The sequence below is a fragment of the Sphaeramia orbicularis genome, chromosome 11 (assembly GCF_902148855.1).
Source record: "Sphaeramia orbicularis chromosome 11, fSphaOr1.1, whole genome shotgun sequence".
Lineage (NCBI taxonomy): Eukaryota > Metazoa > Chordata > Actinopteri > Kurtiformes > Apogonidae > Sphaeramia > Sphaeramia orbicularis.
In genome coordinates, this window is record NC_043967.1 from 32,890,891 (window position 1) to 32,907,470 (window position 16,580).

Genomic DNA, 16,580 nt, shown 5'->3' on the forward strand with positions numbered 1-16,580 from the left:
CAATTTAATCTGAAGTGGGCCGGACCAGTAAAATAATAGCATAATAGCCAATAAATAATTACAACTCCAAATTGTTTTAGTATAAATAATAACATTCAGTTATGCCAATATTTACATTTACAAACTATTCAAACAAAAAGGATGTGAATAACCTGAAAAAAGGAAATTTGTTAAGAAATCTAAGCACAATTTTATCGATATTATGCCTCGACTTATCATTTATATTTATATTTAGAATGAAAAAAGGTAAACGACACGCACATCCAAAAATAGGAGGTGTGCAGGATCCTAAAAAAACTAACCATAAAAAAATAAAGGAAGGTCCGCACAACCTGTGAGCTCCCACACCATTTATTCTGCTGCGTGACGTTTCAGGCCGAGGCCCTTCATCAGACTGAGGACAGACAAACTTATACAGGTGTTTTATATGCAGCATCTAATCACAACACGTGACCTGCGATATATGTCATTTTGGAGTGACAGAAAAAAGTCTGGTAACACTTCATTTGAAGGTCTAGTTTATAATGCATTAAGCGCACATTCACAAGACATTATAATGCATTTATAATGCATTATAAAAGTCATTACAACAGTTTATGATCATGTACAACAACTTATACCAAGGTTAATAAAGTATTATAAGTGTAGGCATAATGTATTATAAATTCAGCTTTCATTATGTTTTATACATCCATACCAAAGTGACAACAGTGTTTGTAGGAAGAATCTCCAGTCCTGGGTTACAGAACACATTCTAACCATCAGAACTCTAGCCAGTTATAAAGACACAGAGAACTGCTGTGACATGTAGTTTCTGAAACGGAATAATGCCTTAGAAACATCAAGTTACAGGATGACTTTAAGAGCTTTTAGTAAAGTGACAACACTGTATAAGGTTATTAGCAATTGTATGATATTATAACACAAGTATAATGACTTACGAGCAGTATCTGCTGGCTCTAAGTAAAGTGTAAATCAAAAATTATGCGTCCAAGTGTTCTGAATAACTCTTTATTTCGCAAAAACAAAACATTAAAAGAACAGAGTCAGTAAATAGAAGTGTTACACGTTGCGTTATACATAAATAAAAAAAATAATGTGGCAGCTCTAAATCTTTAATTCAATCACATGCTTTTTTTTTTTTTTTTTTTAATAAATATGAAATCCCTAAAATAGATGGGTATAGGGACCAGTGACAAAACCTAACAAAAGTTCTCCACCTAAAAAAATAAATTCCTTCACATTCCTTTGGTATGGATGTATAAAACATTATGAAAGCTGAATTTATAATACATTATGCCTACACTTATAATACTTTATTAACCTTGGTATAAGTTGTTTTACATGATCATAAACTGTTGTAATGACTTTTATAATGCATTATAAATGCATTATAATGTCTTATGAATGTGCGCTTGATGCATTATAAACTAGACCTTCAAATAAAGTGTTACCGAAACTCTTTTAAAACTTTTCAAACATATGATCAGTTATAAATGATCAAGAGTCAGACATTTCAAGTGTCCACAAATACAAATTACACAAGTGTTTTATATGCAGTGTCCGACCACAATAGCACGTGATATGCAATATACGCCATCTTAGAAGAGCAGAAAATAACTTATTTAACCTTATCATACATACAATCAATCATAAATCCTCAAATGTTTCGAATGTCTACAAATACACATAATTTTTACTGATTGGACTGCTTTGCACTCATATTTATAAACAGGTGTTAATCAAATTTCCACAGATTTCCACAAATTTCTATATTTATATACATGTGCATTACGGATCAGATCTACAAAGGCACAAAACATTTAGTAACAGGCAGAATACTGTTAAAATTACACTTAATTTTCTTTAGACATTTCAGGTTGTTCATATTTGTTCAGGTTATTCACATTTTATTGTTAAAGGATAGTTTGTAAATGTAAATATTTTCATAATTTAATGTTTTTTGCATTAAATCAAAGAGGGAAAAATTGGTGTTGTCATTATTTATAGGTTATTATGATATTATTTTGGAGTTCGATGCCCTAACTTGCATTTTGCAAATTCCTCCTGCGGGCCAGATCAGAACTTTTGGCGGGCAGGTTTTGGCCCCTGGGCCGCATGTTTGACACCTGTGGTCTACATCGACTTCACCATGTTCATGCCAACTCCTTTGGTGCATCTTCAGCTGTTTGCTTTTTAATTTTGGAGAAATAAAAAACCTTAACGGATTCTTCCAGGCGACGAATGCCTTTACATTAGCACTGCAGTGTGACGTTGCGGTTCCACTGTGCAGCCGCCTGCCACCAAAACTCCAAAAATGCATCAATTAGTCCTCAGAAGACAAATTGGACATAAAAATTTCATGGGCCCAGTGCAGCAGAGTCATAAATATTCAATGCTCATATTCAGGATAAAGTTGACTTGGGCTCGACAATTTCTTTTTTCTTCAGCAAAGACATAATTCACCAACAAACACAAGAACAGAGTCGCTGTCAAGGTTTGGAACTCATTCCAAATTACATATTCATGCAAAGCTGCTTCATGAGAGCAGAAGCACTTTTTTGATTTTGTTTTGCTGTGTTTTGTAATTTTGTTTTAGGTTGATTTGATGAACATTTGAAGAACATAATAAAGCAGCGTACACACAGATATTCTTCTTCTGTGGTTGTTGATACGCTGCAGGGCCAAGATGTCAGCAGCTTTAATTACTTCTGTGCAAAGCGTTTGACGATCTTAACAAATTAGAGGGGAACTCCTCTGATAATCTGTTGATAAGTATCCACAGGCGAAGGGTTAATGTAATGATGACATTTTAAAGGAGCCTCCACATCAAACCCACGGCTCGACTTAGTGCGCTTCAGTGGCCTCTGAATTTAAAGCACTGATAAATCTCATCACAGGTTACGTCCACAGTTCAATCATTCGAGCCGCAGCCTTCAAACTGAAGCCGAGCGATTCCAGTGGAGGACCTGTGAGATGAAGTGTGGAGCTGATGTAAAAGAAATTGAATCAAATGGGACCCCGTGGATTTGTGTTCCATCATTACTGCAGGTTTGACATTATTACTAATGATTACTGACAGTGGGAATCCAATATGTGCAGCTTGGTTTGATTTCTCATCCAGATCCTCAGCTCAGACTGAGACCGAGCTGTCGATGGCACCACGAAAACATAAATATGCAAACATTTCACTTTGTACTTAATCTGGCATATTTGTGTTATTTTAGTGGCAACATGTACACTGCACAAAATTAGAAATGTAACGCTTTTGTTACACTGGAAAAAATCTAAATCTTACCAAGTGTATTTTTCTCATTTCTAGTCCAAATATCTCATCCCACTTAAAATAAGACATAATCACCTAAAGAGTAACTTTTCAGTGAGATATAAGAACTGATTTTTAGACAACAGATCTGGAAAATCTAATTTCAACAAATGTTACCAAGATAATTTTCACTTCTTCCATTGGCAGATTTTTTTTTTTTTTTTTGCTTGAATTGAGCAAAAATAAATAAATAAATTAAAAAAAAATTTGAATCAAGAAAAAAATCTTGAATTAAGAAAAGAAAAAAAATTGAATGAAGCAAAAAAAAAATCTGAGTTAGTAGGCAAAAAGAAAAAATCTTGAATTTCACCAATCTTACCAAGATAATCTTTACTTGTTCCATTGGCAGATTTTTTTTTTAATTAATTCAAGATATTTTTTGCTTGATTCAAGATCTTGTTTACTTAATTCAAGCAAAAAAAAAAGCACATTTTTTTGCCTAATTCAAGATTTTTTTGCTTAATTCAAGCGGAAAAAGCAGATTTTTTTTTTTTTTTTTGCTTAATTCAAGCAAAAAAAGATGATTTTTTTTTTCCTAACTCAAGATTGTTTTTTGCTTGATTCAAGATTTTTTTTTTGCTTAATTCAAGAATTTTTTTTTTTTTTTTGGCTTAAGCAAAAAAAGCTTTTTTTTTTTTTTTTTTTTTTTGCTTAATTCAAGAATTTTTCTCTTGATTCAATTTTTTTTTTTTTTTTTTTTTTTTTTTTGCTTAATTATCGCAAAAGAAAATCTGCCAATGGAACAAGTAAAAATTATCTTGGTAAGATTTCTTGAAAAACGATTTTCAAGATCTATTGTCTAAAAATAAGTTCTTATATCTCAATGAAAAAGTTACTCTTTAGGTGATTATGTCTCATTCTAAGTGTGATGAGATATTTTGACTAGAAATGAGAAAAATACACTCGGTAAGATTTAGATTTTTGCAGGATTTTTGCTCAAATTCAACACTAGATCTTCATCAGCACAGTAATCAAGGGTACCAACATGAGAATGTGGTGGAAAAAAGTTTTTGGACACCCAAAGCATCTACTGATGTGAAGTGTCCATCAGGCAAGTGACTATTTCTGGTAATTTCCTCAGACATTAAATATGGGATCGATTCCGTGCCTCAGTGAGGTCCAGAAGCATGTTGGTTTTTATAACAGTATACATTTTATTTATTTATTTATTATTTATTTTATAATTCTATTTATTATTTTTCCTTCATTTTATCCACTGTCATTGATCCAACTCCATGGGTTTTACTGGTGAATTGATGTTGTAGAAGATGACGGTGTTTCCACGGTAACTACGGAGCCTCTGAACATTCAAACGGGCCATATCTGATGACCATGAAAAGATGACAAACTGTATTTTACACCAATTATTTACATGTATTAATAGAATTAGTGGATCAACGGATATTTAACAGTTTAGGTCAGTAGATGTTTTTTTGGTTTTTTGACGGTGGATGACTTTTTTTCTACTACTGAATATATACCTGTTTGTAATGGTGGGGGAAACTGGAGAGAAGTGCAGGGAGAACAGGTAAACACAACCTTGAACCTTCTTGCTGAAGCACAAATGCTAACACCACCACACCTCCCTGGTCATCTCCCTCCAATAAATTAAGAGAATAAATGAAGAGAATTTGACTCTCCATCCAGCTGGTCTGTCAGGAGCAGACCACGTGTATCGACACGAGTTCAGGACGTCCATATTCGGTGCCTCCACGGGGACGGCTGATGAAAGGCTGGGTTTGCAAAACCGAAGAGTCTGTGCAGTACTTGTCAGAATCTGTCTGAGGGAGGCTCATCTGCATGCTCGTCGTCCTCCCATCAACATCCCACAGACATTGAGGATGGAGTGGATGAAAATTCCACAGACCATAATAGTCAACCTCAGAAAGTCTGTGTGAAGGAGATGGGATGCACTAAATGAAACCGGTTAGTTTTCTGTAGATCTGTGATGTCCAATATTCAGTGCCTCCTAAATCAGGAGTGTCAAAGTCAGTCCAGTTCAGTGGCCACATACAGGACAGTTTGGTTACTTCTAAACTGTAACAGATTACAGATTACTTGTTACAGTTCTGTAGATTATAAAAGCCAAGTGGCCTCTGTGTGTGTGTGTGTGTGTGTGTGTGTGTTTGGGGATTCACACAAATTCAGAAAGAGCTGACTGCTGCAGTTGGCATACTTACGTACAACTGCGGAAAAAATTCTTAGACCATCAAAAGTCATCAAAAACAATAGTTATGTAATCACGTACTAACTCCTGTGTGTATCATGTGACTAAAACAGACAGAAAAGAAAACATGGAATGCCTAAAAGCGCTGTTTTTGCCATAGATATTGATGTAGGAATAAACTTATATACTTACTACAGCTTCAAAAAAACACAAAATGTGTCAGTGGACGGATGTGACATGGTTGTTACAGATCCCATCATACTGATGCTCGGCAGCCATGTCACCGTTTACACTAATGATCCCTGTGCAAAAACTAGGATCAGAATTATTTATTGTATAGTTTATCATCATACTAAAGAGGAAATAACAATATAGAATTATTTCTTTATAAAAATGCTTATTATTAGAAAACTGTTGATTTCAAAAGGGACGTGTGACATTCTTAATGTATGTATTGGCGTAACATAAGCAGGATGGATCAGCACCATACTCCATATTGAACCTGTAAAAATAACACATGTGATATGTAGGATAGAATCTGGTAAGAAAAACTGGGGAATCTAAAAGAATAGAATATTTGCTTTTCAGGTAAATTCAGTTCAAATATAATTTGGCCATTTATGACATGAAAATATAGCATTAATTGTGATGAAATTGGACATTTTTGAGCTGAAAACATAGTTCATATGACCATCAACATGTTGCAACAGAACTGAAATCCCGTCAATTTGCATAACTTGCATTTACCAACACAAAGTTCCTTTGGGGATTCACTTCTATTGATTTATTTTTATGCACAAAGACATAAATAAGACCTCTAAGCAAATTTTAGCTGAGTTATGTTAATACGAAAGAGACAGGAAATAACATGTGAACCCTGATTTTTTTGGTTGTAAAATAAAACTGAAAGAAGAAAAACTAGAGTTGAGAAGGCTTATCCAACTGTATGTTCTAAAAGTGAGGGGAAAACAATTTAACAAAATAATAATGCATCACAAGTCCTAATTAGCTTGTTTTGATCATGGTTTGACATTCAGTCGGTGTCTGCAGCAGCCGTTCGTGTTGACCATGTCGTCCAACGCACTGTGTTCTGTTAATTAGCACCACAGGGGAAGTAAAAAGGACAAACACTACAAGAGCTCAAGAGAAATGTTAGGTACACTTAGCCCGGAGCCAATTATTCCTACCATTAAACCGTACAGGTCGCAAATTCAGTGAAGAAAAAAAAAAAAAAAAAAGATTCTCATCAAGGGGGTTCTATATATGTAGGCATCAGGACGACAGGGACACGGTTTATATAACACTGCCCCCATCTGGTCACTTTAAGAGGCTTTACAAATCATCATTCACTTCGAGTCCCTGTTAAATATTAAAATCACTTTGTCCTGCAGATGGAAGAGCAGACTGGCTGCAAATCAAACACTTTTACACACAAAGATAACACCGTTTAGAAATGTAAATCACAGGTTATTAGGTTTAATTCTGAGCGGATTGTTCATTTATACAGTGTCGTTTGCAGAAAAATCTGTATCAAAAAAAAAAAAAAAAAAAAAAGGAAATATTTTGTACCATTACTACATCTTGGAAATATAATTTGACAAATACTTTACAATTAAAATATGTCAGCATTACAGTAGATGTACAATATAAAGTCAATCAAATCTACACAATTTGCAGCCAACTAATTGACCTGCAGTTATATAAAGTACCATAAAAGAGGCAGGAAAATAAAAGTATGTACAGTTTTCCAGCTTCAATTATTCATTTAACATACTGGAGAATTAGAGGTTCAATTTTTCTATACACCCAGTTAAGGAACATAAGGTGCCTTATTACAAAAAAAAAAAAAAAATTATAATAATAATAATCTAGTGATATGTGCTCCATGAGAATCAGTTCAAAGATCATCAACATACAGTAAAATGCACATGTTTAGGATAATCAGTGCTCCTATATGGACTTCATTTACTGCCAAAACTTACACAAAACATCTTGATTAACTCAGAGAACGAACACAACGAGCTCCTTAGATACTACCGAAAAAATATCTGGCATCGTGCGGTATCGTCTCACCGGCGTAATTCATCCTCCACAGCAGCGGGTGGCGATGTGCGTCAACTTAAAAGCACTGAATTACACGGGATATTTCTGAGAAAATCAACAACAACAAAAAAAATATGTTGGAAATCTTTACGGGAAATTCGTTTTATACTCCAAGACATGCTCAAAATCCTTCTATGGCACTGACTGGAAGCCGTCTAAATGTCTTGGGTCCAGATTTCACCAATGCGTCAGTGGATACAAATGCAAATACAGCCTCTTGTACATTAGATTTATTATTATTATGATGATATTATTTTAACAGCTAGCTTCACGTAGTGTACATAGGTTCAGAATATCAAAGAAGGAAGCTGAAAAATAAATCCTTTTGTCTTTTTGTTGAACCATTTTAACACGACGAGCTGCTTACATACTACCGAAAAAATATCTGGCATCGTGTGGTTACCGTCTCACCAGTGTAATTCATCCTCCACAGCAGCAGGTGGCGATGTGCGTCAATTTGAAAGCACTGAATTACTTGGATATTTAAGAGAAAATCAACAAAGAAGAACTGTCGGAAAATCTTCACAGGAAATACTTTTTATCCTCCAAGACATACTCAAAATCCTTCTATGGCACCGACTGGAAGCCTTCTAAACGTCTTGGGTCCAGATTTCACCGATGTGTCAGTGGATACAATGCAAATACAGCCTCTTGTACATTAGATTTATTATTATTATGGTATTATTTTAACAGCTAGCTTCACGTAGTGTCCATAGGTGCAGAATATCCTAGAAGGAAGCTGAAAAATAAATCTTTTAAGTGTTATAGATACATTCTGTATTTGCAAATTAGTTAGTGGACTGCGAGGCGTTTGTAAAATACGTTTTTTGTTAAGTTTTGGCAGGAAATTTCCTCCATACTCTATACACAGAGCTTTACTGCTGATTCAGAGACTTTCAGATAAAAATACACTCTGCTGTACCAACCTTTTTCACATTAAGTCTTAAATCGAAGTGTGTATTAGTAAGGCCGGTGCCACCTAGCACCTTTGTGAAGACGTGTAAGTACCGAACGTGCGCGCATAAACAGGTTTCTGGTACAAAAGTCGGGTTTACAGATGAGCGTAGTGGTACCGTTGACGGTGCTAACTGTTGGATTCTTCCTGTCCTGTGAGGAAGCCAGTGGTTAAAGTGAAGGCAGGTAAAGGCATGGGTGATAGCGCACACCCCCCCCCCCCCGCCCCATTAGGGACACGGTCTGGTTCATGCTTCAGTTCAAGCTAAGTGTTTCTCAGTTGCACTGCCCTCCAGTGTGGTGGTGGGTGGCGGCGGATGGGGGGTTCCTCCGTCTTTTAGTGTTGGCACAGGGCACCTCCGACACCGAATTCACCTGGATTTCTGAAAACAAAAACAAAAACAAAAAACACCGGCGGCTGAACTGTTTCCGAGGCTTCGTCAGCCTTCAGCGGCGTCAGCGTCTTTAGCTGGATTTTAGTGATCAGGCAGTCGATGAAACGGTCCAGTGGGCCACGTATTCGGTTCACGGCGGGAAGAGGAGCTCGTCCCTCATCCGTTTGCGTTGTTAATCACGGTTTAAGTGCTTTTCTCGACAGCTAAGGCCGATGGAACCTGGAGGAACGAGAAGGGAAAAGGTCAGGAGGTCTAAAGCGTCTTTGGGGTGAAAACAGGATATATCGGCTTCTTCAAAAAGAGAAAACACAACGAATAAAGAATTGATGCGCATGCTGAATGAACTCTGAGAACAGTCAAGGAGCAGAACACTGAATGTGAAATATTGATGCGGCCGTATACGGTGCGGAGCCTGACCGGGTATAGATCCTGCTTTCTTCGTGCACCTCCATCTCTGAACTCTTGAATTCGTTGAGCTCTTTGCGAATGGCAGCCTGAAACGAGACATGAAAGGAAAATGGCGCTTCAGCAGGACTGGCTTTATCCGTTTACAGCGAAGCACAAAAGAAGAAAGGGAAGCGTGTGATCAAAGCTACATGTGTGGATGATGTCTGACTGGGAATGTTCAGGACAAACTCGGCGCAGCATCTGTTCACTCTGGAGGACAAATTAAACACCGCCTTCGCTTTGTACCAACTGTGACTCGTGATCAGGGACATTAATGTGTATGACAGACAAAAAACTAGCTGTGACACCAACGAAGAATGAGCTCCTCAACATAAAGACTCAAATGAAATAAGACAATCCCTCTTGATTTGCACTGTGGTTACTTCACTGTATATGATATGAGAAAAAACAGACACGTTATATTAGAAAATCTAAAAGTCTTCCACAAGAGGACTCAAATATCTATGAGGAAAGAATTAGTATGAGCACAGAGTACCTGCAGGTTAGAGGACACCACATTTAGGACTTTTTAAGGCATTTTTCAAGGTGTCGATCAAATTTAAGACCTTACCTTCACATAAATTCCAGGACAACAATATAGTAATTGCCTTGATCCAGTCTGAGCCATGTTTCAATCAGGGTGTTTGCTCTTTATCTGAATAAAAATGCCAGATCTTTTCAAAACTGCAATTTTAACTTTATGTACTATTATACTTGTGTGTCTACTTTTTTGGCGTAGGTTCTACCTGTTGTGTGTAGTAAAAAAGTTCATTTTAATAAATATATGAATGAATGAATGCATAATTGGTTGTGAATTATGTTTTTCTTTCAAAACATATGAAAATCACAAAAGCGCACGGATATCACACAAACAAGTTTGTTTCCAGTACCGTCCAGTTAGTAAAATCATATCAAGTTCTTTATATGGTTATAAGTGTTTTAAGTTATACTTCCACCCACTCCTATTCAGATATGCAAATGAAGTCATATTTTGCTTTCATGTATATACACTCACAGTCAATGAAAACTTTGAGACCATATTTTTCGACATAATTTTTATTTTGAAACCCTAAACTGGAATTTTTTCATATGAATCATTTGTTTAGGATATTGGCATACAGAAACAAAAATCTAAAGTTTCAAGAATAATTTCAAAACAAAAAACTTAACAAAAGAAAATGGCACCTGGCAAACACAAAGTCACAACAGTAGCGGTCCTGGTCTGCAGTTGTCACTCTCTCTCCCTGGACACGGTCTATCATCACCAGAGCCTGTGGTGTTGTGGTGTTCAACCAGGTTTGTGATTGTGGGTTGGGAACAGCCCATACATATGCCTGGCTATATCACTGTAGCTCAAACCGGCCTCCACCATACCCAGCGCCCGGAGACGTTCACGTGATAGACGTGGCATGATGCCGTTCACTGGACTAACAATGGTGGCCTTTTTTGGGCCTTTATATAGGCCTTCAAAACCAGTCCTCAAATTGTGCAGATACCCACTGAGTATTGCTCAATGTGTATTTGATCCACTTTTGTAAAGAGACCAACCCATGTGCAATGACCCGTGACAACATGACAACTCATCATTATCTCAATTACCCGAGCACTAAGTCATCAATAAATCCACAATGAATAATTACAACCCCTCTACAAGTAGAAATATGCAGACATTTCTCCCTCAAAGTTTCTATTGACTGTCAGTATACTGTACATACACAAGTTTTTCATATTTTCCTGTAATCTGTTTGATTTCTAAGGACCGGAGTCTGATTACTTTGTTTTGTTACATATTTGAAATAAACTGAAACTAACTAACATGTTTCCTCATGTATTTCTTATCTTACAAGATGATGTGTCTTTGATCACACTCTAAAATTCGACTACAAGAAAAACTTTTTTTCCATACTTTACTCAGACTTCCCCACAAAATCCCAGACTTTTCAAGGTCTGGAAGACAGCGTTTCAAAATTCCATACTTTTCAAGATTTTCATGACCTACATAAGCGTAAGCACCTTGTTCAATCCATCTAACGTTACATTTACATTTCTCCATGACTTATGTTTCTTCTACTGACATTGAAGCTGCTGAAGCTCATACCTGAACCTCTACCCATGAATGACTGTCAGAGGCTCCACTCATTCCCATCTGTTATGATAAAATGCTTAATGCTAGTACAAATTCAACCAAATCTTTACAAAGATTTCCAAAGTAAATATAGGAATATCATTTATTTAGTTTGAGTGACAGATTTAAGGATTAATTCCTGATGTTATGGATAATCAAGCCCTTAATTAGGACTTTTTAATGATGGTTTCTCTGAAAGCTTTAATATCTACACTAGAAATGAAATACTGATGTTTTTAACTAGTGTAAATGCTGGATTTTACAAAGAAACAGCCCTGAAAACAGGATGAAGGACTCACGTTTATTTCAGACTTTTATTAGTGATTCTTTAGAGTCTGACAGCGTTAGAAGTGTTTAGTTCATCCACTTTAAACTTCAAGAGTTTGACACTGAGGTGGTTTTGATGATGAAGTTCACATCAGTGTGTTAATGTGCACAAATCTGACTCTTCCTACTGGTAATCTGTGTTTTACCCAGATGCTGTACTGATGCAACGATGCAAAATATGTTGATATTATGATTAGTGCGTAAATATTCTTGGTTCATCAGGAAAATTGAGGGATAATTTAGACCCTTCAGTTATTGATGGTAATGGGAAACACGACCACTCAGTAGGAAATCGTGCTCTATCATGATTTCATTTCTTTATTTATCAAAAAAGCTGTAGAATGATGTGACTTGTGCATAAGAAAATCACGGTGATGCTGCTGAATTCATATATTGTAAAGCTCTATGTCATGGTGTACAAGAATAAATAAACTTTGCACAATATGAGGTCTTTAGTAAACTTTTATAAGTCACATTTCAGGTCATGCACTCCATCATCCTACATTTTACAGGGGAAAAAAAAAAACAATTTAAGGCTCAAACTGAATAGAAACCTAGTTGACACATCTATGCAGTTGTGACCCTACACTAAAGCCGAACTGACCTGTATAACAGTAATAAATACTAACATGTCAAAACTGTGACACTCTGAAACATAGGATTTGCTTCAGTGGATCAGATAATTCATTGTGTGAAACTTCACAGGGTTAGACGGTGCTTGCATTGCATTTCTGGGATTCTTCCTGGAAACTGAACCTGCTTGGAATGCAAATCCTCTGTGGGTTGACCGTAGTGAAAGACAGTCTTAGGTTGTGTTTCGCTAAGATGCTCTAAGCCATAGGAGCCCCTCTGCTGCGAAGACAGGTGTGTGCAGTGTGTGTGTGTTTAGCTTTACCTTGTCAGCAGGAGTGAGCTTGGTCCACGGTTTATCTGCTCTGCGGTCGTAGTCGTGGGCGTGGGTGCACTCGACGTACTCGTGGAAGCGCAGGATTTTCCTGGCCTGGAGTTCGGCTACTGTGGGTCTCTGGGATAGCTGAAGACGCAGAAAAACAACCAATGAGGAAATCCTGATTCAGGAGTGATTCATGCTGTTACTGATGATAATCCGGACGTAGGTGTTTGTGCTGAGAGTAATGACTCTCCAGCAGAGTGTGTAAAGGCCGCGTAGTTGCATCCTGACCTTTCTCGTGAGCCTCCGTTTGATCTCGCATCGCTCTAATCGTCGGTCGGCTTCATTCTTGGCTGCGGAGAGAAAACACATTCCATGAGAGGGAGAAACACTGCGACCAGTCACAGGCCCGTTTCACCTGAGCCGCTGTCGACCCACTGTCGCAACACCGGGCTTTAATCAGTGCGTGTCTCTCGCACAATGTGCTGCATTATTGTAGCACGGCTGAAGGGTGGCGTCTGGGGCCGAGTCACCCGAGGACGACCAAAGGAAAAAAAAAAAAAAACCCGGATCAAAAAGTGTTGACAGATTCTGAGATGTTTTATGTTGATATGTGGTTCTGGAATCCGACTTGGCAACATATTGATGGCAAAGTCATGTTCCACCAAAGCAGGCTGGTTATCTGTACACTCAGTCACCACATGGGGGCTTTGGTTTGTACAAATAGGATCAGATGAAGTAACAAACACATGCTGCAGACTTTACAGGTTACAGGTGAGACTTGCATAGATTCATTTAAATATAATTTTGCAACTGCTACACTAGACAAATAGAGTAAAAATAAAGAAAAGAACCACTTTCACGGCTCATATATAGTCGTGGAAAAAAAATACTAGTCCATCAAAAGTCATCAAAAACAATGGTTATAATATTTAAATAACATTTTTACTGAAAAAATTCCTTGTAAATGTGAAGCCCTGTATTTAGGAACTATTTCATATGAGGACTGGATTCTGAAAGATAAAAAAACTGTTGTTAATGCTTTTGGCAGCGAGTAAAAAGACTATCACTAGAAAATGGTTAAAGCCTGAAGCACCCACAACGGAAGAATGGATCAACATCGTACAGGACATTTACATTCTGGAGAAGTTGACATGTTGTTTTAAGGGTCAAAAGGAATCTTTTTTCACTATTTCGTCAAAATGGACAAACTATGTTAAATTTGTAATGGATGTGAAATGAATACATCGGTGATGTGAATACATTTATATGATATACATTTCTGTTTAAGGTTAATGTAAATAATCACACCTTAATGCGTCTTATCTTGTTGATGAAGTAGTTGAGTAAGCCCTCTCCCCCAGCCCACTTTTCTTTCTTTCTTTATTTTATTTGTTCTATATTCAACTAAAATCTTGGATTAGCATCTTCTTTCAAATTGAAATGTACCCATAAGGGAAGTTTTGTAATAACTGTAAATAATTTAAAAAAAAACAAACAAACAATGGTTATGCAATCAAATACTAACTCCTATGTGTATCATGTGACTAAAACAGACAGAAAAGAAAACATGGAATGCCTAAAAGCACTGTTTTTGTCAGTACAATGCTATTGATGTAAGAGATTTAAGTGATTTTGGTTATTACCAAGAAAAACATGGAAAATGTCTAGATATCAGCTCTTAAATTAAACTCTTATGACCTACTTTTGTTGTTATCATTATATTTGTCCAAACAAATGTAACTTTAGTTGTACCGGGCATTAAAATGAACAAGAAATTGAAGAAAACAAGGGGTGGTCTAATAATCTAAAGTTACTGTGAATTTAGAGCCGTGCAATAAAACCTCATATCACCACATCAGTCATTTCATATTTATATTAAGTAATACTAATATAGTATATACAGATGTTAGTAACCTGAGGGGATGAATAGTTTCTATATATAATGTCTTCATGGAAAGGCCCATTTCATGTTACAGTTTAATGACGTGTTTTTCTGCAACGTTTTTTCTATTCACTGTGATTCCAAACATGTACATTGTCCACAAAGAAAACAGTAACCGACAGATTCACGGATGGAGGTAATTCATCTGAAAATAATTCCAGGAGGCCTGTTTAATTAATAGGTGTTAAAGGTTTAAGGTTGACCCACATACTCATTTGGATGATTCTATACAGGATCCTTGTGCATATATTCAATTAAGCATGGCAATAAAAAAATTAAAAAAAACTCTTATTATATAGACCACTTTTCAATTAAAAGCTCTGTTAATAATCCAGAATTCAACCCATACAGAGCAAATACTGGAAAGAGGTTTTAAATATGTGTAGGCTCTTTATACTGAAATAGAAGATAAAGTGTCTATATTTGTGTAACTCAACTGCTGACACAGGAAATGGCTCTAGCGTCTTGACAGTTCGGTTTATGAGAATTACTATGATTATTTATGATTTCCTGTCACCTGTGTCCTGACGAGCCCAAGAGATCGAACTAAACTAAACAAGAAGGAAATCATAAAACTAAGTGTTAAAAAAAAGTGCGTAGTCAGAGCTTAATGACCACGCATTCTCTCCCTCATGACTCTTGGTCACAATGTCAGCACAAAAGTAAAGCCCTGTGTGTTTTCCCTGTGATTCTAATAATCAGTGAACTACAGGTGGAGTGGGTAAAGACATACATTCAGCTGCAAATCGATGAGAATCACTATCTAGAGACAACGCCATGTATGTAGGTGTGGCATGGGTGTGTTAAGAGATATTGTATATTTAGTTCTAGTAAAACATCTATGATTGTTTAGTCATTTCAATAAACACCAGACAGTAGTCGCTTTTCCATTGACCCTCACATTGCGCGACTATAACTTGCACATAAAAATTTACCAAATGGAAAAACGACAATTTTGCCAAAACTCTTTGTTTTTTGATTAAATGTTTATGTGCTGGCATGAGGTGGTTTTTTGGGCATAGTGCAATTGGTATATCATGCAAAACTGCAATGGAAAGACCTTTTTCCACAACTAGAGTCAGGTGAATTAAAAAAACGGATGTTGAAGGACTTTACAACAAGCGAAGAAGAAGAAGAAACATGTCGCGCTATGTGTGGACACACCAGGAAACCCAATCATTTTTTAATTTAGTATGAGATAGAGGGGTAATATACAATAATAATAAATATATCTGTTAATCAACACCATATTTACATTTGTTGCCATGTTTATGAAATGACTTCTTGTGTCATCTCACAATAAAAAATAAACAAATAATCACATTTGTGATTTAATGGAAAAACAGACATTACGCACTTCTGTTTGTTCGACAATTACTAAATATCTGTAAAGTTTTGTGCAGATGTCCAATGGAAAAGCCACTAGTGACCGTTTCATCGTCTCTCATAACAACAGCGGTAAAAACCAAACTCACAGCCTTAAATTACTACATTTGGCTTGGCTTATCAAGGTCACACCATATTAGACATTTCATATTCGATTAATTAATCTGTGTCAAACTCATTTTAGTTCAGGGGCCACATTCAGCCTAGTATGATCTAAAGTGGGCCGGACCAGTAAAATAATACAAATAATAGGATAAGAAGTGATAAATAATGTCAACTCCAAAGCTTTTTTCTCTGTTTTTGAGTGAAAAAAGTCAAATTCCGTAATGAAAATGTTTACATCTACGAACCGTACTTGAACATAACATGAACAAATATGAAGTCTGTGGAATTGTACCAATATTCTGCCTCTTACTAAATGTTGTGTGTATTTGTAGATCCACTGTGATCTGTAAGTTGTGATGCATATGTATAAATGATAAAACTAAGGTGTAAAATTGTTCAAATTGCACTTATT

The 16,580-nt window shown here is 36.3% G+C and overlaps 1 protein-coding gene across 5 annotated transcripts in view; it reads right to left on the reverse strand.

Annotated features, from left to right (window-relative positions):
• Positions 1-6,952: 6,952 nt before the first annotated feature.
• The window catches only part of phactr4a (phosphatase and actin regulator 4a), a 52,245-nt gene continuing 42,617 nt past the window's right edge, over positions 6,953-16,580 (reverse strand). For all 5 annotated transcript variants that reach the window (XM_030147075.1, XM_030147076.1, XM_030147074.1 and 2 more), the window contains 4 exons: positions 13,024-13,085; positions 12,739-12,876; positions 9,362-9,438; positions 6,953-9,163 (listed from right to left, as the gene is read on the reverse strand). In XM_030147075.1, the coding sequence (XP_030002935.1) occupies positions 9,148-9,163; positions 9,362-9,438; positions 12,739-12,876; positions 13,024-13,085 (293 nt within the window). In that variant the 3' untranslated portion in view covers positions 6,953-9,147. The remainder of the gene's footprint in view (positions 9,164-9,361; positions 9,439-12,738; positions 12,877-13,023; positions 13,086-16,580) is intronic.